Genomic DNA, 21,127 nt, shown 5'->3' on the forward strand with positions numbered 1-21,127 from the left:
AGGCCATCCTCTGGACCCGAGACCCCGTGCAGAACCTCCTGGATCCAGAAGTTAGCCAGCGATACCCTCACAGGAGCAGCAGCAGAACCGAGAGCCAGCGCAAGGGACAGAGTGGAGGGCTTCCCACCCCACGGGCAAGTGAAGCCGGGTGTCTTTGAGCAGGAGGCCAGCTTGCGGAGTGGGGGGTCTCTGAGCACTTAATTCAGGCAGCTGGGTTGACTGACCCATGAGGTCGACCTGGATGCCTTCGACATGAGGCTCCCAGCACAGAGTAGGCCCCTTTGGGCATTTATTAGCAGAGCTGAAGGAACTCTGTGACATGTCCCAACAAACAGCTACCTGATCATTTCTCACTGGCATTACAGCCCCCTAAGCCCCTTCATAAAGGCTCCACAGACCCCCCCCCCCCCCAGTCACAGACTCGTGACTAACGGCTCTAGGGAGGAGGTTAACGGGCTGCAACATTGTGAGGAACAGTAATGAGGACGACACAGTCGGAATATGTGGGGGACTCTCTCTGTGCCGGCTCTGCTATCACGTGCTGGGGACGCAGGTTCCCATTCTCAGAGAGCCAGGCAGCTCCCTGTCACCAAGTCAATGCTGACTTATAAGGGCCCTGGGGGACAAAGTAGAACTGCCTTGGTGGGGTTTTGGAGACTGTAACTCGTTTGGGGAGTAGAAAGACTCCTCTTTCCCCAGTGAAGCGGCTGGTGGTTTCGAACTGCTAACCTTGTGGTTAACAGCCCTACTTATATAACCCACGAAGTCATCCAGGACTCCTACACACACACACACACACACACACACAGATGTAATGTAGTGGCTCTTCTGGCTGGAGAGACCAGACCGAGACTGCCTTCTTGAGGGGCCACGTTGGCACCATCAGTCCTGAATGAGGGACTGGGTGGTGCTCTTTAGGTCCAGGGTGCATGCCGATTTGTAAGCACACAGCAGCAGCTAAGTGCACAACGAAGCAAGACCGTTTTCCCATGGTCCTCAAGTGAATGGAAATTCTTTTCCGGCTTTCAGTCACGAGACGAGAGAGAAGATTCCTGGAGGAGAGCTTCTTGTGGCTTTCAGAATACAGAAACTATGTTTGTTCTTCAGCCTCAACCCCAAGTACATCCCGTGACCTGTATGCTCTCGGTCTCCCACGTGAGCGCCGGAGGGGTGGTAGCGTGCAGTTTCTGGGGTGCAGACCTCTGGTGATTGATAGGAAACCTCGCCGGCTGCCTGTCTCGGAGGCTGGAGTTTCCCAGGGTTTGTTTCAAACGGGATCTACACGGCTCAGTCATGGCCAAGGGAGCAAAAGCAGACAGACCCACATTTGTACATTGTGGGTGAACCGGTACAAATGCCAGAAGAGGAGAAATGACAGGTCGCCGTCTTGCTAGAGACATAATCTCCTCTTAGAAAACAGCAGCAGCACATCTCCGCACAGCCAACAGCCGTCTTTACTGGCAGAGTAGAGAACAACGGTGCCCGGCTCACGATGGCAGCCAACAGTGCCCTGCTCAGTCCAGTCGATGATCCAGCCTCTCATGTCAGGCTCCCGAACGTTCACTAGACTCTTGGGAGTCTCTATTCCAAGGGGCTCACTGGTACTTTCCCAGCTCAGCTATCGTTCCAGAACAAATGTTGAATATTTGTGTCTGTCTGGGTTCACTTCCTCACCCATTCCTGAACTGGTTCAAACCAGCCCCAAGTCCCAGGATTCCCAGCATGAAATAACCAGCATGGGGAAAGCGCCAAGACTTTATGAGCTTCCCAGCGCAAGGCTGTCTTCTTCGTACAGTTGTATTTGGGGGGATGGGAATAAGTCCAAGAATAACAGATGGGTCCATATTAAATATCGAAAGAAGCCAAAACACAACTGATTTTTAAAAATTGTCTGCCACTTTGTCACCGGCGTGTCCTCCTGTCCCCTTCCTTACTGAGTGGCCAACCAGTCCACCTTCCTCATAAAGACTGTACCATTCACACCCATGGGCGCCGTGACCTGCCCAGTACTGGAGGCCAGCAGACCTGCCCAGACAGCACCAGCGTTTCCACCCTAGGAATTCGAATCTGAGTCCAATGCAGATCTTGGAATGATATATTTATTCAAAAAAATACAAACCAGATTTCCAAATGCGCTTTCATTTTACAGAGTGGCCCCAGAAAGATAGCCAAGAAAGGAGTCATTTAAAAACAAATCCTGTTCATTCCTTGTTCTTTTTTATTCGCCCACAACTCAAATTTAAGCTTTTACAGCAAAGACCAACCACAGCAAATCCTTTAGGCTTCTTCCGTCAGGAAGATAGAAAAATCCCCCAAATAAAACTGCTCCCAGCTGACCATGACTGAACATTTTGATCCCATAGAAGAATCATGAAAAATGGGGTGGGGGGGGCGATGCAGAAATGAATGTCAAATTCTCACAGACTCCAGGCTTCCTGGGAGCATGGGGTATCTGTGAACCCCTGAAATCAATGCCCTGAACCAAAAATATTCCCTGACATCTTAAAACCAAACCACCATGGTGCTTACCTGGTAAAGGTAGTCTGCCTTAAGCAGGGTCCCCCCACTCCAAGATCTATCTAGTATTAAATTGACAGCTTCTCCAACGATTAGCTGGAGGTTATGTTAATGGGGAGGAAACATGTTAGAAAGGAGGGCAGAAAAGGTGGCTCAACTCGAAGAATGCAATCGATGTCACTGAATAGCCTGTGTGGAAACTGTTGAGTTGGTGTATAGCCTACTGGTTCTATAGGCTCCAGCACTGGACTGCTAACCGCAAGGTCAGCGCTTCTAAACCACCAGCCACTCCAAGGGAGCAAGAGGAGGCTTTCTACTCAGAAACTCACCAGGGCAGTTCTACTCTGTCCTCTAGGGTCACAATGAGCTGGAATCAACTCTGTGGCAGGGAATTGCAGATGAGTTATTCTCAACCACAATATAAAAACTCTAAACTAACTGCCATCGAGTCAATGCTGACTTGTAGCAGCCCCCTGCGGGGGCCTGAGACTGTATGTAAAATGTTGACAGTAGTAGAAAGTCCAGTCTTTCTCCATCTGAGCGGCTGGTGGATTCGAACTGCTCACCATGCGGACTGCAGCCCAACTCGTAGCCACTGCACTGCCAGGCAGGCGTCCCACAGCTGAGTGATCCTCAACCGCAAAACAAAAGCAGTTGTTACTGTTCTTTCTTTTTTTTTATGTTCCCGGCCAATGAAACACAACAACAACAGAACCAAGAGTTGGCTGGGGTGGGTATTCCCAAAGTCCAGGCTTGTATATTATATTTCAGAGACGTCCTCCGCCCCTTGACTTTTCTGCAATTGGCTTGTCTCTTTTGCAACTTCACTTCAAGTCCCTGCAAACAGGCCACTGTGGATAAAGCACCGAACTCACAACAGTGGGCTAAATGATCCCATGTCAAAAGAGGCCCCACGGCCATATTGGGCCGAACGGGTGAAGCTGCTGACAGGGAGCGCTCCCGCTCCCCCCCTACAGCATAGCCGCTGTCACCTGGAACAATGGCTCTGGAATCTACGGGTTAATTTCAGTGGCGGGCGGCAGCAGGTGCTGTGCATCGGAGACGTGTGACGTTATCTCAGGGCAAGAGGCCAATCATTTAATGTGTTCTTTCCTTCTGAAGATTCGAGGGAAAGTGGGGGGGGGGGGTGGTGCCTAAAAGTTTCCCAAAATGCACGCATTAAGATGAAAGCATACACCATCACTAACCCTCACAAAGGGGGGGATTGGACAGGAAAAGTTGGGGAGGGGAGGACTTATCCTTTAAACCTGCGGTCCTCAATCTGTGGGTCTCAACCCATTTGGGGGTGGAATGACCCTTTCACAGGAGTTGCCCGAATCAAAGCAGTAGCAAAATTACAGTTATGAAGTAGCAATGAAAATAAATTTTATGGTGGGGGGGTTGTCATCACAACATGAGAAACTGTATTAAAGGGTCGAGGCATTAGGAAGGTTGAGAACCACTGCTTTAAACACACAAACAAACAAGCCCAGGAATTACGTCCAGTCTAAGGCCCCTGAAGAACGTCCCATGGGTCTCAGAGGAGGGTGTGGAGGCGTCACTGTGCCCAACGGTTCACCTCTTGTATCCTTACTGTTCCCAAGCTCCTGGCCTCTTCCTGTGTCTGCAGACGGTCCCCTGCCATTCTCCCAGGCTCTTCCCTGGGCTAAGAATGGGGTGGGGAGAGGGGATTCCCTGGGGCTCCCGCCTGCTGGAAGCCCCATGGGAGAGGGGTGGGTCAGCTGGGTGGCCCTGTTAGGAGCTGAGGAATGAGAGATCCTATTCCTTCTGCCACCCCTGACTCAGCAGGCAGCTGCCTCAGCCCTCTCACCTTGTCCCCTCAGGTCTGACTTGCCTCACGGAAGCTCTACTTGCCAAAGCTCTGAGTGGATGCCAGGCTGGGCTGGCCTCCTGTCCACAGGATAGTGACTGAAGGGGTGGGCAAACGGGCAACGAGACAGAGTGGGGAAGAGGTCAATAGGCTGCTCATGGCTCCAGGGCACAGTAGGGGGACAGCATGGGGAGTCAAGGAAGGAGCTGGCACAGTGGGTGTTGTGTGTGATGGTGGTAAAGCCACCCTGAAAGATCACCAGGCTGCCTGTCTCACGTGTCACCAAAGTCAGCCCAGGGCATTCGGTCAGCAAGGCAAAGGCACAAGGCCAGCATTGAAAGCAGGAGATGAGCCAAATGCAGCAGTCACAAAGGACAATTGTGTCTCACAGGAAGTACGCAGGACAGGCAGGTAGGGGCCAACCCCAATTCATAGCTCGGCAGGGCGGTGTGCTGCGGGAGACTCGCTGCTCTGGATATGCAGGGGGCTTCCAACTGCGGGAGAACTCTCCCACCAATGTTCTGAAGCCTCCTCCTAAGCCTCAATGGTGAAATGGTTACATGTTTGGCTGCTAACTGCAAGGTCAGCCGTTCAAACCCATGAGCCACACAGAGGGAGAAAGATGAGGCTTTCTACTACTGTGAAAAGTTACAGAAACCCACAGGGGCAGGCCTTCCCAGTCCCAAAGGATCGCTAAGTCAGATCGATACAATGCAATTTGGGTTTGTTTGTTTTTTATGGAAGCTGACATTCCCAATGAGCCAAATGATCTTGAAACGATCAGTCAATTACTGCCAACATCCACACATGTGCACGCACACATACCTACACGGGAAAATATTGTACTCAATTTTTTTCAGAAACCTCACCACTTAGTCCCTAGAGGGCAGAGCAAGTACCCTGTGAGTTCAAGGACCGCCACGCTTCACCAGAGCAGCACACCCTGCTGGCCTCCAGGGAAGGGCTGTGGACCCTTGACCACATCTGTGAACCAGCGAGTCTAAGACCCCGGCCGATGTTCCGCGGCTCCTTCGGGAAGCTTTGATCAAACACCGGTCTGGACGCTGCGGTGACAGGGTCCCTGGAAGCTAGCGGGCCAGGCCTCAGGAAGCACAGGCAGTCCTCTGGGTCAGCGGGCCAGCCGGGCTGCTATTGCACACGGGGATGGGTGTCTTCACCAGCAAAGTCTTCCTTCTACGTTTGGGGTGCTGGAAGCCCAAATCCAGGGAGCCAGCTCTCAGGGCGGGCTCTGCAGGAAGGGCCTGGCCTTCTTTTAACATCTGTGAGCCGGCATGTTCACTCTTACAAAGACACTAACAATATACGGATCATAACAGTAACAGTAGTCAAAAAGCAGCAAGCTTGCTGCCACAGAGTTGACACACAGGCCCCTGCAGCTATAGACGGGGTAGACCTGCCCCTGTGGGTTTCTGAGACTTGCTCTTTTCACGAGTAGAAAGCCTTGTTTTACTCCTCAAGCTGCAGCCCACAAAGCAAACCACTACTAGGGATGAAAGTTAAAAAAAGGAAAAGTCTTTAAAATGAGGTCAGACACAGTGGCGCTGTCAGAAGGGAATCCCACTGTCAAGTGAGGGTCTGTCTACCTGTACTTGGGAAGAACGAATGAACAACTCAGGGCCAAATATGACCAACTCAACAGAGGGCAAGGGTCAGCGTTGCTTTCAAGTTTCTGGTTCAGTGCTTTCTAAAGTTACAGTCCAAGGGCACCACTGAGTGTGATCACAAGGACTGCCAAAGAGTTGGAGACTGAAGATGTCCCAAGGGTCCAACTCCTCAAGATGCGACTCTGCTCCATCCCCCCAGCCCCACCCAGAGGGCATTCCCTCATGTCCCTGGAGGCTGCCATTCGCCGCTCCACCCACAGAAACTCACAAAACATGGGGAAAATGTTGAGCGTGGTGGTGGGTGCTGTTCGGTCTCAAATCTGAAGGTCAGGCAGAGGTGAGCCAGATGCAGGGTCCAGAGCCAAATGCGAAAAATGTTCAACTGTTACAGCAGGTCTGTCTCCCTGCTTCTGCCAAAGCTCAGCCAGGAAATAAACCAAACCAAACTCACTGCCGACGAGTCCACACTGACTCCTGGTGACCCTGCAGGACAGGCTACACCTGCCCTGCCCCGCAGGTATGAGTTTCCAAGACTGCGGCTCTCGGCAGGACTGGAAAGCCCCATCTTTCTCCTGAGGAACCCCTGATGGTTTGGAACTGCTGACCTTGTGGTTAGCAGCCAAATTTACCAGCACTACGCCTCCAGGTAAGGTGATAGGTGATGTGTTTTAGAACCGGTATAAATGCCTCTCAAATGGTGTCTTAAGACACCTTCTACTCAAGTCAAGGATGCCCCCAAGGAAACAAAGGCCTTGGCCTGGTTCGCAGCCTCCACTAGCCAGACTCAAAAACATGGAGCCCATTCGGACTCAAGGCGACCCTAGAGTGCAGGGCAGAACTGCCCCTGAGCGACAGTTCCTAGACTAGGAGCAGAAGACCCTGTCTTTTTCCTGTGGAGCTGCTGGTGCTTTCGAACTGCTGACCTTGCGGCTAACAGCCCAACATGGAACCACCACACCAGCAGGGCGCCACGACGCCCCAAAGCACGGGCCCTCCCATCCTGGGAGGCTTTTGCTTGATCGCTCAAAAAGCAGGTGCTGGATGTGGGGTGGAAGGAGGGGCCTCTGCCGGACGGGGCAGGCAGGCGGGCTCCGCAGGGACTTGTTCTCACCTGACCATAATCCGTGCGGAAGACGACCACACCCTCGGCGCAGGAATCTACGGTGCTGGGAAAATGCTGCCCGTTTTCTCGCAGCCAGACCCGGGCTCCCTGTAAAGGAAACAGACAGCGTTTCAGTTTGGGATCCCTGCAAACGGCCACCGTCACCAGGATCCTCCAACAGAAAGGGGAAAGGGGGGCAAAATACACACACACACACACACACACACACACACACACACACACACACGGAGGGCTTTCTCCCCGAGGGCTAGTGGCTTTGAACTGACGACCTTGTGGTTCGCAGCCCAAAGCTTACCCACCTAGCCCCGCAGGGCACACTTAAGTAGACATATTTCTTTTTCTGCTTCGTTGTTCCATTAGTCCGCGTTAAATCCAGTTTTGATTCAATGTATCAAGTGACATCTTTAAAATGCATTGATTGTGGCCCCAGCTAAGGAGCTTCATTGTTAGCTAGTTTTAGAAGAGTCAACTCCCAGGTGCTTTGAAGAAAGGGCAGGATAATGGACTTCCCAAAAAGTCAGTCATGGACACCTTTAAGAGCGCAGGGTCCCAGGAGTCGCACTTGAAAGCAACCGGCTTCACTGTTCTTTTCAAGGTTACAGAGACGACTATATGCTAGACCAGTAGATGTATCACCGTTTCAATGTTTCAAACAGTAGCTTCCATGAATAGAGGAGCCCTGGGAGGTTACGTCTTGGGCAGCTAGCCACAAGGTCAGCAGTTTGAAACCACAAGCTGCTCTGTGGTGGAAAGAAGAGGCTTTCAACTCTGATTAAAATTGAGTCTTGGAAACCCACCGGGGTGGTTCTACCTTGTTCTCTCTGAGCCCGCAGGGACTCGACAGCCGTGGGGTTTTTTTTGTGAAATAAGGATGACGGCCCCAGGAGCAAGTGGAGCCTCGGTGGGGTCCATACCCAAGGCTACAGAGACAGGGGCAGTAAGAGAAACAGGTTTCGAATGGCTTTCCAATCCGAGTGTCAGTACACCATCCTGACGACGTGTGTCCCTCAAAAGAATTCATGTGGAAGTCACCTGGGAAGGAGGCCTGGTGGCGCAGTGGTTAAGTGCTCAGCCACCAACAAAAACGGGGAGGGAGTTTGACCCCACCAGCAGCTCCTGGGGAAGAAAGAGGCAGTCCGTGTCCATAAAGAGTTTCAGAAACACTCTGCCCTCCAGGCCCACTAGGAGTGAGAGGCAAAATCTCCAATCCATGTGTACAAGTCAATCCGCTGGCAACTTGAACCGAGCACAAGGCCAACTTCCCCCTGGGCGTCAGTCTGCACTGATGGAGACGCGCCCACACAGCATGATCGCTGTAACTGGCTTCTACAAATGGCACGCGTGGAGAAAGGTTGGACCGACAAATGCCCTGTGTAATGTTTTCATCCCACACACATACTCCTGGATCTCATCATAGCCGCCGCCGCGGAGGAGGAGGAGGCTGGGGGCTCCCTGCTCCTGGTCCCCCCTTGATCAGCTCGCATGCTGGAGAATTCCAGACTCTTCTGGTGCCACATACCCCAATCCAACATGAAGCCCTGCCCACCGGCATTCCCGTCTGATTATGGGAGATATTTCAATCATTACTCAATTCTGCAAGTACCCCGGGCGCCCACTCCCTGAAAAATGAAGCCGAAAATCTTCCCAGTAAAGATGGAAACCCGCATAACAAAGGGGAGGCAGTGACTCTCTCAGAGGCTGGGAGCCTGCCTCACTGAATGAGGGCCTCCCCGGGCCATTGACGCTGACTGGCACAAGACTGGAAGGAGCGGATAACACCTGCCACCGTCTGTCTGTCTGCCTTTCTTTGTGAATGACAGCTGTTTCCAGGAAGAAGCTCCCTGGCGGCCCTTACTACCAGGGTGGACAAACCAAAACCAGCCTGTGAATGAGCCTCCAGAGCAGTACTCCTGAGTGCCTGAGGCAGTTTTTCCTCATGCTTTTATTGAATTCCTACAGGAGATGGTAAAAGCTGAATGCCTAAAAATGAGACACGCACACAACACACACACACACAGAAAATCCACAGTTGAGCGCTCTTGCTCATTACGTCAGCTCATGAAGTTTCTGGGCAATGAAATGGTTAAGGGCAGTGAGGTGAGGCTGTGGTGTGTCGGGAGACGCCCAACCAGGAGCAGCTCTGCTCTGCAGACACAGGGTCACCCGGAATCAGAAGCGACTGGGCGACCAAGATTAGGACACCAGAATACATGGTGTGGATCTGCACCCCAGATCCTGCAGCGCACACGCTCTCGGGCTCGGCCCCTCACTTGCAGCGGGTTTTGTCGTCAGGAAGGATTCCAGGTCTGTGCTTCAGAAATCATTCCAATCAAATTGAGAGTGTTGTGAAGCCCCGACTCACGGCCACCCTGTGGAACTGCCCCTGTGGGTTTCCGAGATGGTAACTCTGTCGGGGAAGAAAGCCTCCTCTTCCCCTCCCCCCCCCCCCAAGGAGCTGGCGGTTTCAAAGTGCTGTCAGAATCGACTTGGTGGCAGTGAGTTTGTTTTGTGTGTTTTTTTTTAATTTTAAATCATGTTTTGTGATTTTTTTTTTAAATGAGCACTGCCAAATTAAAATACCAGCTTGTACTGAGTCTTCCAGGTTCACTAAAACTCTCTTGATTCCCCAAGGTTCGTCCCTGTGGATCCACGCAGCTCTGTGTCCACGCCCACGGTCCAAAGGGCTTTATCAACAGGTGCAAAGAGCTGCTGATAGCATGGATTACAAAATCCCGCCAGGATTTCAAATCTGAAAGCCTGCTGGCGGGCTCTGCCTGGATCTACGGTTCACCAGCAGCTCCCCGCAGGCGGGAACACAGTACGTTTAAAAGAATGCCTCCTAAGAACAGCTGGGGGATGGCAGTACTTCCTTCTGTGGTGCACGGGAACCGGCTGGATGGCGCCTAACAACTCTTTGCAGGAAAAGCAAGCATACACTGGTCTACTCCCATCCCATTAGACTCGAACGTGTGTCCACAGCCCCCAAAAGAGGCCACCCACAAGCATGAGGAAATAAAGCTGATCGTTACCAGGTCATCCGAGCCCGGCATGGGGTGGAGAAACTGCCCACCATATGCAAGCCATTATATCCTGCCAATGTTAAGTAGGGTTGATCATTTAATACGCGATACAGCCAACCAAGCATACAGCGAAAGCTTACCATTTGAATTAAAAAATTTTTTTTGAAAAACGCCTTTAGAAGCAGGTGGAACAAGTCTGATCACAACACATGCATTTTATCAAAACTTGGATGGAGCTGTCAGCTGAATCTCTGAGACAGATATGTTCAAGTTAACACTGCACATGTTGAGTGGGTAGGGGGGGGCGTTCTCTGAGCAGGACAACTCAAGGCGCTTGCACCACATTCACATTTCCTTTGATCTTCGGAGTGAGCCTGCAAACCGGAGGGACCAGTAACACAGCCCCGACTCCAAGGGGGAGGATCTGCAGGCTTCCCTCTCTACTGCCAGAAGATAAAAAGATGGAGTATGGACCATGGGAAAGGAGGCCTGGTGGTATAGTGGTTACAAGCTGGACTGTGACCTGCATGGCCGGCGGTTCGAATCCACCAGCAGCTCCATGAGAGAAGCTGCGTTTTCCACTCTTGCAAACAGGTACAATGTCGGCAACCCACACGGGGTCGCTCTGAGTCAATATTTATTCTGTGGCGGTGCGTGTTCAGAGCGCATTCCACGGTGTCATACGCAGAGGGCACTTTCACATGCTGCTGGAGGACTTGAGAAACGGACGTGCACTTGAGCTAAGCGTAATCTGACCATGGGTGATGCAGACGGTTAACCAAAAAGTCTGCGGTTCAAGCTCACTCTGAGGGACTCCTGAAGAAAGGCCTGGTGAGACTGGCGTGCTCCTCCTGAACAATCAGCCCTTCAGACCCTGGTAGAGAGCACGGTTCCCTGGCACCCGCGGGGCCGCCCCAAGTCAGCATCAACCAAACCTACTACAGTGGAGTAGTTGAACCTCTAGACACAGAACTGCCCTATGGGGTTTCCAAGGGAGCCCTGATGGGGTACTGAGTTCCTCGTTGTTATGAACCACAAGGTCAGCAGTTCAAATCCTTCAGCTGCTTCACAGGAGAAAGATGAGGTTTTCTGTTCTAATAAAGATATACAACCTTGGAAACCCATTGGGGAAGCAGTTCTATTCTGGCCACAGGGTTGCTGTGAGTTGGAACTGACTAGCAGACTCACTGCCATCAGTCACTGCTGACTCAGAGTGACTCCCTGTGGGTTCCTGAGACTGTAACTGTCCACGGGAATAGAAAGCCCGGTCTTTCTCCCAGAGTGGCTGGTGGTTTCGAACTGCCGACCAGCCAGATCACAGACCAACTTGTAACCACTACACTGCCAGGGCTCCTTGACCCAAGGACAGTGAGCTTTTTTATTTTTAAATAAAAAAGTTTATTTAAATTTTAGAAAACACATGCTTAAATTGATTGAACTATATTCCAGTAGTGTCTAATAGTATGTACATAATTTTAAACTTAAAAAAATTAAATACTTTATTGGGGGCTCTGACATCTGTTATCACAACCCATACATTCATCCATTCTGTCAAGTACATTTGTACATATGTTGCCATCGTCATTTTCAAAGCATTTCTTTTTACTTGAGCCTTTGATATCAGCTCATTTTCTTCTCCCCCACCCTCTGATCTTCTCTCCCTCCCTCCTTCCCTCATGAATCCTTGATAAGTTAGATTATTATTTTCATATCTTACTTCATCCTCTGTAACCCTTCACCCACTTTTCTGTTGTTCAAGCCCCCACTACCATGACCTCAATTCTACCTTACAAATCGGATTAGACCAGAACATGCACACTGCTAGAGATAACAGCCAGCAACACAGGGACTCCAAGACAGGGAAATCCTCAGGGCCAACAATGAAAGTAGAAATATCAGGAGGATAAGGGGAAAGCTGGGGGTGGGGAGAGGGAATCGATCACAAGGATCAACATATAACCTCCTCCCAGGGGGAAGGACAGTGAGTTTTTATTGAGTTCTCAAAGCTGACAACCTTTATGGATGCAGACTGCCACATCTTTCTTCCCCGCATCAGCCCCCAAGGCTCCAACAAGAAGGAGTCAAACAGCTACACACCCAAGGTCATTTCAGTCGCACACCTCCCCTCCACAGACTGCTTGTGTACTGGCTGTCCGCATAGATTTAAGGCTGAGACCACCAGCACACCGTTAGCCGTTGTGGGAAAAGCACCCTAGTCACTAAATATGACAGTGACTGGGTAATTTGATCGGCACATACCATCACGGACCATTCCGGGCTCAGTTTCCAATCTACACTCCTTCCCTACCTGCACCCATTCTCTGTGCCAGCGTTCAGAGGCTTGCCGTGGTTCACTTTCTGACTAACTGAACCATTCAGGAATTCCTCCCTAACCGACGGCGATCTGGCGTGGGAAGAGCGAGAATGAAAGAAATCGGGAAAAACAAGAAACATATGAGAGAAACACCGGATCTACGCATTTCAAGTCCCTGCGTTTAAACCTGGCCGTGCCTTCCTTCCTCTGTGCGAGGTATGTGGATGTGTGCATGTCTGCGTGTGCCGTGTCGATACTGATGTGTCTAAGAAAGCACGTGGGAGCAGAATCAGGGATCCCTCTCAGACAAAGCCAAACACCTCACAGCACCGGTGCACTCGGCTGAGGACCAGACTGGGGACAAGTCAGGTCACCAGTACAAATTAGTCTGTGTCGTTTATGCTCCCTGTTTGGTCGGTAGAGTGCGGGGTCTCCGCAGCTGGTGAGGGGTCGTCTGAGACACACGCATGGGTCTCCACTTCTCTGGAACAGAAGTGAGAAAAGGAAGCCAAAGAGTCAAAGAAGAAACTAATCTACAGACAAACTGCCCACAGGAATGCTGGCATCGCTGAGCCAGAGACCAGAAGAACTAAGTGGTACCCCAGAACTAAGTGGTACCCCACATCCACTGCTGATCGCCTGACCGACACACCCAATGGTCCTGCACAGAAGGGAGAAAATTGAAGAATGAAACGATAAATTCTTTTAAGGAAATAAATAAGGGTCAGGCTTACTGAGAGCAACCCGGGGAGCCCCCGAGAGAGTATCACCCCGAGATTCTGCAGTTGAAGTGCAAGCTCTTGGAATGGCTGTTCTATCCGGTCTTTGTCCCTCCCACCCAATGACGGGCTGGGGCCAGGCAAATCGGTCAGTTCGTCATTCCACTGGGGAGGTCTAGAAGTGAGCCACTGCAGAGGCAGGGCACTTTGACATCAAGAGGCCATCTACAAGGAAGAAGTCAACATGGCTGAGGCCCTGTGAGAAAATAAATTTCTGTTCTGTAAAAAGCACCTTATTGTGGTATTTTTGCAGCACTAGGAACCCAAGACCTCCATCCTCCCCTCTATAAATCTATTCACCTACCCACCCATCCACCCACCCACTCACTCAACCGCCCATCCATCCACCCACCTACTCAACCACCCAGTCACCTACTTACCCATCCACCTATCAATCATCCATCTATCCATTCATCCAACTCACCTATTTATCCATCTACCCACCAAGCTACCCACGCACCCATGATCCACCCACCCACCCATAACTCCATCCTTCCACAGGGAGCTCCTCTGTAAGGGCCATCCTTCTGAGCCCCTATGATATACCCGGAGGGTGAGTCAACAGCACAACAGCTTCTACTCTGAAGGGCGTGCGTTAGAAATAAACAGCACCTATTTCCTGCCTGCCTGTTCTCGTCTCTGTGTTTCTTGGGGGACAGGTGTTTAATGGAAGGAGCGGTCCACCAAGGCAGGAGTCGGCGCTAAGTCAACGTGAAAGGGACACGCTGATTTCATCAAACACATAAAACCCTTCCAGGCCAAAGAGCCCTCAACAACTAGTGGAGAAGGTAAGGGGCACAAAGCAACACAGAGGGATTTCCAGCTCCACCCCAGCCTTCCGTGGAGTGGAAGCAGCAGGGGGCACGGGGCAAAATAACAAAAGAAGAAAGTCACTCACAAGATGTTTGCATCCGCAGGGAACAGAAAACCAAACATGTGTTGTCTCTTATTTCCTAGAGTTTATTTCAGCGCCTTTCCGTACTTCGACAAGAGTAAGTGCTTGGGGTTTTTTCTTCTTCTTCCAACCAGAACCAAAATTTTCAACTCCAAATAAAGAAAAACTGATAAGATCGTCTTCGTGGAGTTCTTGCAATGATCTGGCCACCATCTGTTTGGGAAATCACCGAGGCGTCTGTTGCTACTTCATAAACCACCCAAGAACGTAGTTGGAAGTCAAAAGGAGCAAACCGTAAACTAGCTATTTCTCACTGAGTGTGCATGCGCGTGAATTAAGTCCCGCCCCTTACAGTCATTACATTAGAGTTTTTATATCATATTTGCCGAATTAAAAAGTGCACTTAAGATTAAAATCATCGACCACAATTTTAAAAAAAAGAAGGTAAAAACAAATGTGGGTAAAGGGTGTGGCGAGGATTGTTTTTTGGCCATTAGGAGTGTTTTCCAATCCAGTCTGTTGGGGCACTTGTTGTGTTTTGTTTTTGTTTTGTTCTTTGTCAGTAGTTTGTTGTTTTGTTCTACATTGTTGTTTGGTTTTGCTCTGTCTTGTTTTTGTGCATGTTATTGTCTCCAGCTCTTATCTGCACCAGTGTACATCCTCTGCTCTATTCAGGCTTGCACGGTAGACTTCGGATCATGGTAGTGGGGGGGGTGGGGGGGTTGGACGGGACATTTAGGAAGAGGACCTGATGCAAAGAGCTTAAGTGGAGAGCAAATGCTCTGAAAATGATGAGGGCAATGAATGTATAGATGTGCATTACACAATTGATGTATGTATGGATAGTGATAAGAGTTGTATGAGCCCCTAATAAAACATTTAATAAAAAAAAAGAGTGTGGGGAAGCTGGCTTTGTTTCTGAGAGCGGGAATCATGCAGTTTGGCAATTTCTCACAAGGTCAAACATAAAGTCACTTTACTCAACTGCCACTGAGTCGAGTCTGACACTATAGGACGGGATGGAACTGCCCCATGGTTTCTGAGACTGCAGCTTGTTGTTGTCGGGTGCCGTTGAGCTGGGTCCCACACACAGCACCCAATACACAACGAAACCCTGCCTGGTCCTGGGCCATCCTCACGTTCCTGCGTCTGAGCCCATGGTTTTAGCCACTGTGTCCGTCCATCTCATCAAAGGCCTTCCCCTTTACCAAGCATGATGTCCTTCTCCAGGGACTGGTCTCTCCTGACAGCATGGCCAAAGTATGTGAGATGAAGTCTCCCCGTCCTTGCCTCTTAGGAGCACTCTGGCCTTACTTCTTCCAGAGACATATTGATCTGTCCTTTTAGCAGTACTTTCAAATATTCTTCTCCAGCACCACAATTCAAATGCATGGATTCTTCGTCTTTCGTCTTCCTTACTCAATGATCCACTTCCACATGCATGGGAGACAGGTGAAAATATCCTGATCCTCAAAGTTAATATCTTGCCTTCCAACATCCGAGAGGTCTTGGACAGCAGATTTACGGGAGTTGAAAGCCCACCTTTCTCCGGCAGAGCGGCTGGTGGTTTTGAACTCTTGGCTTTGTGGCTAGCAGCCCAACACCTAACCCAGCCATTCCAATCCTAAAACAAACAAGAATCCATGTCCACACAGAAATGTGTACACAAATGTGTCTGCCAGTTCCCATCCGGGTAAAATACAAACGTTCGCCACAGGGTCTCTTGATGGCTTGTGCTTCAGAAGCAGATCTCCAGGCCTGCCTTTCCTCTGAGGGACCTCGGGGTGGCCTGGACCCTGCCCCCTCTTGGTTCAGTCAGGCGCTGTCGTCACCCGTCTCACCAGGGACTCCTTTCAGCATCCACAGAAGGGGAATGGTCAAGAATTAAACCTGCTGCTGTGAGTGAAGGTGTATGCATGATCAGAAACTCTTCATGGAAACCGGACCCACGTCAGGGCCCTGTGTACAACCCGTAATAGCAAACCAGAAGCTTGGTGTGGGAGGAGTTCTCTTCCTGAACAGCAAAGTGGGGTCAGAGTTCAGACATAGTTTGAGGGTGCTGCTGCGCCTGTTAAGGAGGCTTGAAGGTCGCTGACCCCATGAGCAGCGGATGGAAGCTTCCAGGCGAAAGCCAAGTGCCGGCCGGGGTCCAGACGCACGGAAAATTGGCCTGGGCTCTGATCTCCGTCTGCAAGCTTCACGGCTCAATAAAAGCATTTACCCCTGTTCCGACCAGACGTGAACCCGGCAAGCCCTAGATATCATGGGCCTACAAAAACCGCCTCCCCCACCCCCCGCCAAACAATCACTGCATTTGGCAGCACATACGCTTTTTCATATTGTGTTCTGAAATAAACCAGCACGGCCAGAGGTCAATTCATTGTAAGGCATCCGTTTTTAATTCTACCTCGGCTTAAAAGACACCGCCCCCACCCCCAAAACACCCCTCAACGCTCCCACCGCCATGGAGTGGATCCCAGCTGATAAAGGACAGAGCAGAACTGCGCCTATGGGTTTCCAAAGTCCTAGCCCTCTACAGGAGCAGCCGGCCTCATCTTTCTCCCTCAGAGCGGCTAGTGGGTTTGAACCGCCAACCTCGTGAAGAGCAGTCCAACGCTTACCCCAGGGTACCATCAGGATAGCCAGGATAAACTGCAGAGGCAAATAATAGAACCAAGAAATGCCGAGTACAAAGGGGGCCTGTGTCTGATTGGGAGTGAGGGCCACTCTTCCTTATCCCCGCAGCTCCCCTAAACATCTTGGGGGCTCAATGTTCCCAAGTCCAAGTTCTCTTCACACAGGCAGACCCCAGTGTGGAACGCGGGAGCCCGGTGGTGCTGGCGAAGCGTCCTGCCAGCACTGCGAACTGCCAAGAGAACCGACAGATCTGTCTCGGAAGAAGCGCAGCCAGAGAGAGGGCTCCTGAGAGGCAGGGGTGGAGGTTGAGGGGAGGGATGAGACTTGGTCTCACGTCCTTTGGCCAGGCTGTCGGGAGAGACCAGTCCCTGGAGAGGGACATCATGCTTGGGGAAGTGTAGGGGCCGAGAAAGAGCAGGAGGCCCTGAAGGTGAAGGCGGTGGATTGGCACAGTGGCTGCCTGGATGGGCTCTGACATAGAACACTTGGGAGGAGGGCGCAGGACTGCACGTGCTTCATCCTGCTGTACACGGGTCACTGGGAGCCGGCACCCGGGTTAGGCACTGGGCTGCCATCCAGTGCCGGCTGTTTGAATAGACCGCTCCTGGGGAGAAAGGCGGGTTTCTAAGCCCGTAAATGGTTCCAGTCTTGGAAATTCACCGGGGCAGTGCCAGCCTGTCCTGGGGGGTCGCTGACGGTAGTAAGTAAGGGCAACAAAACTGGCTGAGACAAAGACGAAACGAATCGGAAGACAGCGATGATGCTGCTGCTGCTGAGGACGTCGAGGGCCCGGCACCGGATCTACTGCTGTTGGCGGGCGGGCGCTGGCGCTTACTATGCTTACACGACAGACGAGACGGTCACCCAAACCAGACCCAAGTCCCACGGTGGCCGCGTCGATTACAGCTCACAATGACCCTGGGGAAAGGGGGGGAGAAGGGAACAAGCAGAACTGCCCCTGTGGGTTCCCAAGGCTGTGCATCTCCATCTTCTCCCTGGGAGCGGCTGGGGGGTTAAATCTCCGACCTTGTGGTTAGCAGACCCGACTCGTAATCCCACCAAACTTCCTCAGAACTATCACCAAACAAACAAAAACTACTCACGACCATGGAATCAACCCTGTGGGGCAGGATAGGACTGCCCCCTGTGGGTTTCTGAGACTGTAACTCTTTACAGGAGTAGAAAGCCCCATCTTTCTCCCAAGGAGCGGCTGATGGTTTCGAACCGCCCATCAAGTGATTGACAGCCCGCTCATCACTCACCACGCCACCAGGGATTGAGGACAGGGCCCAGAGATTCCACCACATGAAAGCTGAGTCTCGGAACCACCCAGGAGCAGCAACGACTTGAGTTTGTCCATCAACAGAGGAACGGCCCCTGCGCTGAAGAGCTCTCTGGTGATAAGCTCTTCTCCGGCCAGGCCCTTCCTTACACACCTGCGCCTGTGGCTGTGACCATGGCGACTCAGATGGCCGAGTTTTGACCCACCAGGTTTCCACGTGCGGACTCTTCAGTAGCAGGATAGCCAGGCCTTTCTTCTGACACACCTCTGGACAGAATCTAACTGCCAACCTCCCACATTAACCCTTTGTACCACCCAGGGCCTAGGAGTCCTGGTGACATAGCGGTGAAGAGTTAGGTTGCTGACCGCAAGGTCAGCGGTTGAAAACCACTAGCCGCTCCACAGAGAAATAGGAAGCTTTCTATTGTCATAAGGTTACCGTTTCAGAAATCCACAGGGGCAGTTCTACCCTGCCCGGTAGGGTCGCTATTAGTTGGCATCGACTCGATGGCCGTGAGTTTGGTCCTATTAGGTCGGCTGACACCTTCCTACCCCAACAGCTCCCCAGAATGCCCTCTTTTGCTAAAGGGTACAATCCACGGGTCTCTGCCCTCTGGACAAATGCCCCAGAGGTGGTCAGCAGGTCTGAGGAGTGTGGAGGAACCACCTGGCATGGCCAAGAACCCCCTTGGCCGGTGACAGTGGCAGCTCTCCCTGAAGCCACGGGGTTGCTGGTGACAAGATATAGACTCTGTTTCTCAGGACAGAACGAAGTGCCTCTCACAAGACAGTCGAGCGTAAACGCCTCGCTAAGACAGGCTGTTTAAATGCAAAGGTGTCCCAGAAAGCCAACAGGGACAAATGCCGTCTAGGAGGTTAACCCCAAACCCAGGCTGACGGTCGTCAACGAGCCAGCGTGTCTCTGAAGCCTCGCAGGCCCTCGGAATCTGGAGAACTCCTTGAACTCTCTTTGTCCAGAGATAGCACTGGCCTCCCAGGAAGGGGCCTCTGGCTGTCGTCAGTCATGAACCGGGAGATAAGCCGAGTTCTAGCAGAAGGTCGGCTCGCGAGCAAGCAGCGGAGGGGAACCAAGGAGAAGAGGCTGTGAACTTCTCCTCGGGGCTGGGGACATCCAGACAGGAAAGCCACTTGCTCTCTGCCGGGTGGTCATTAGTCCCCAAGGAACGCGTGCTAGAGGCCGGCTGAAGGTACTGCTGGCAAAAATAGCACCAAGGCACCCAGTCAGAAACCACCGTCCACTCCACCGAATCACGGTGTCAGAAACCCACAGGGGCATTTCTACTCTGTCCTCAGCGACAAGTTGGCATCGATCGACTCGATGGCAGTGATTTGGGGGTGCAAATCATTGAGGTGCCCCGTTGCTAACCGATAAGCTTGGAGGTCCTGAGGTGCATTGGAGGAAACGTCTGGTGATCTAACTTTGGAAAACTCCCGACAACTTCCACGCTGAGGAGCGCAGTACTTCCCAAAGTCGGAATGATCGGTTGACTTTTCATTTGAAGTAATCATGCTTCAAAGGGCCTGGTGGTATAGGGGGATTATATGCATGGGGCTGTTGATAGCACAATTAGTAGGTCAAAGCCACCTGCCGTACACGGAAGAAAGACTAGGCTTTTTACTCCCATGAAGACTGACGGACTTGGAAACCCACAGGGGCAGTTCTACTTTGCTCTGAATCCGAATCAACTTGATGGCAGAGAGTTCTTTCTGGTTTGGCTACTCGACAGGCTGCTAACCACAAGGTCAGCAGTTTGAAACCACCAGCTGCTGGAGAGGAAAAAGATGAGGAGTGGTTGTACCCTGCCTTACAGGGTCTCTATCATGGCAGTTTGTGTCTTTTAAATCCCATTTCAACAAGTTCCACTCCGTTCCCATCAAGTCAATTCAACTCACCACAACCCACTAGGACAGCGGGGTCCTGCTCCCCAGGGTTTCTGAGACTGTCTCTACCGAAACAGACTGCCTCATTTTCCTCTCTCAGAGTGACTAGTAGGCTTGAACCGCCAACCTTCTGGTTCAAAGCCCAGTGCTTAATCCAGTGTTATTAGTCCCCGCTTTTCTGTTACAACCACTCAAATTCGTTTTGACAATACATCTGACCTAATACATTCCATACATTATCCCCTCAATGTGTGATTCACATAAAATGTGTTCAGGTCACTTATATTCTTTCTGCCCTGCTGACATGGGACACCCGGGGCTTGTCTCTGGCCCAGTGGATGTGGCTGCTCAGATGAGCCTGCTTCCGGTGCTCAGTGGCCACAGGTGGCTCTCGGAGACAGTGCTGTACAGAGCAGTCTACATCGGAGGCTGCAGAGCCGATTTTGTGAGCCAAGGGGACAGGGGGTGAGCACAGGTATGAACACCGCGTCTCCTTCATGCCTGTGCCTTTTCCCTGTAAGGACCACGTGTACGAAGTTCCCCGGTGACAACCAGCAAACGTATGCTGTGGATGTGCCTGCCTTGCCTGCCGCACCCTCACCTAGCTTCTCCAACTTCCCCTGGCAGGTAAGCGGAATGTCTTGTTGTTGTTGGGTACGTCCTGGACAGCTCAACTCATAGCCACCCAATGCACAAGAGAGCGACACACTGCCCGCTCCTGGCCATCCTTAGGATTGAGGCCACTGTCGCAGTCCCTGTGTCCATCCCTCTAGTCGAGGGCCATCCTCTTTTCCGATGGCCTTCCATTTACCATTCCTTCTCCAGGGACGGGTCTCTCCTGACAACATGTACAAGGTTACTTGAGATGAAGTCTCATCAGCCTTGCTTTGAAGGAGCCTTCTGGCTGTACTTCCTCTGCGACAGATCTGTTTGTTCGCTGGCGGGCCCTAGGTACGTTCAATGTTCTTCGGTAACGCCCTGCTCCAAATGCATCTGATCTTCGCTAGCCATGGTCCAGCTTCCTCGGGCATAAGAGGCAATTGAAAACATCATGGCTTGGGTCGTGGTCAGGTGCCCTCTGAGCCCTGGTGGCCTAGTGAGTTACACATTGGGCTGTAGGCTCACGGTCAGCGGTTCAAAACCACCAGCTGCTCCCCTGGAAAAGGATGAGGCTTTCAGCTCCCGCCAAGATTCACAGCCTT

At 51.6% G+C, this 21,127-nt stretch overlaps 1 protein-coding gene across 1 annotated transcript in view; it reads right to left on the reverse strand.

The window, feature by feature from the left end:
• MYO10 (myosin X) overlaps window positions 1-21,127 on the reverse strand; it is a 195,709-nt gene that overhangs the window by 148,973 nt on the left and 25,609 nt on the right. Inside the window, exon 2 of the mRNA XM_075540884.1 lies at window positions 7,085-7,183. Within this exon, the coding sequence (XP_075396999.1) occupies window positions 7,085-7,183 (99 nt within the window). The remainder of the gene's footprint in view (window positions 1-7,084; window positions 7,184-21,127) is intronic.

This window comes from Tenrec ecaudatus, chromosome 2 (genome assembly GCF_050624435.1).
Source record: "Tenrec ecaudatus isolate mTenEca1 chromosome 2, mTenEca1.hap1, whole genome shotgun sequence".
NCBI classification, from domain to species: domain Eukaryota; kingdom Metazoa; phylum Chordata; class Mammalia; order Afrosoricida; family Tenrecidae; genus Tenrec; species Tenrec ecaudatus.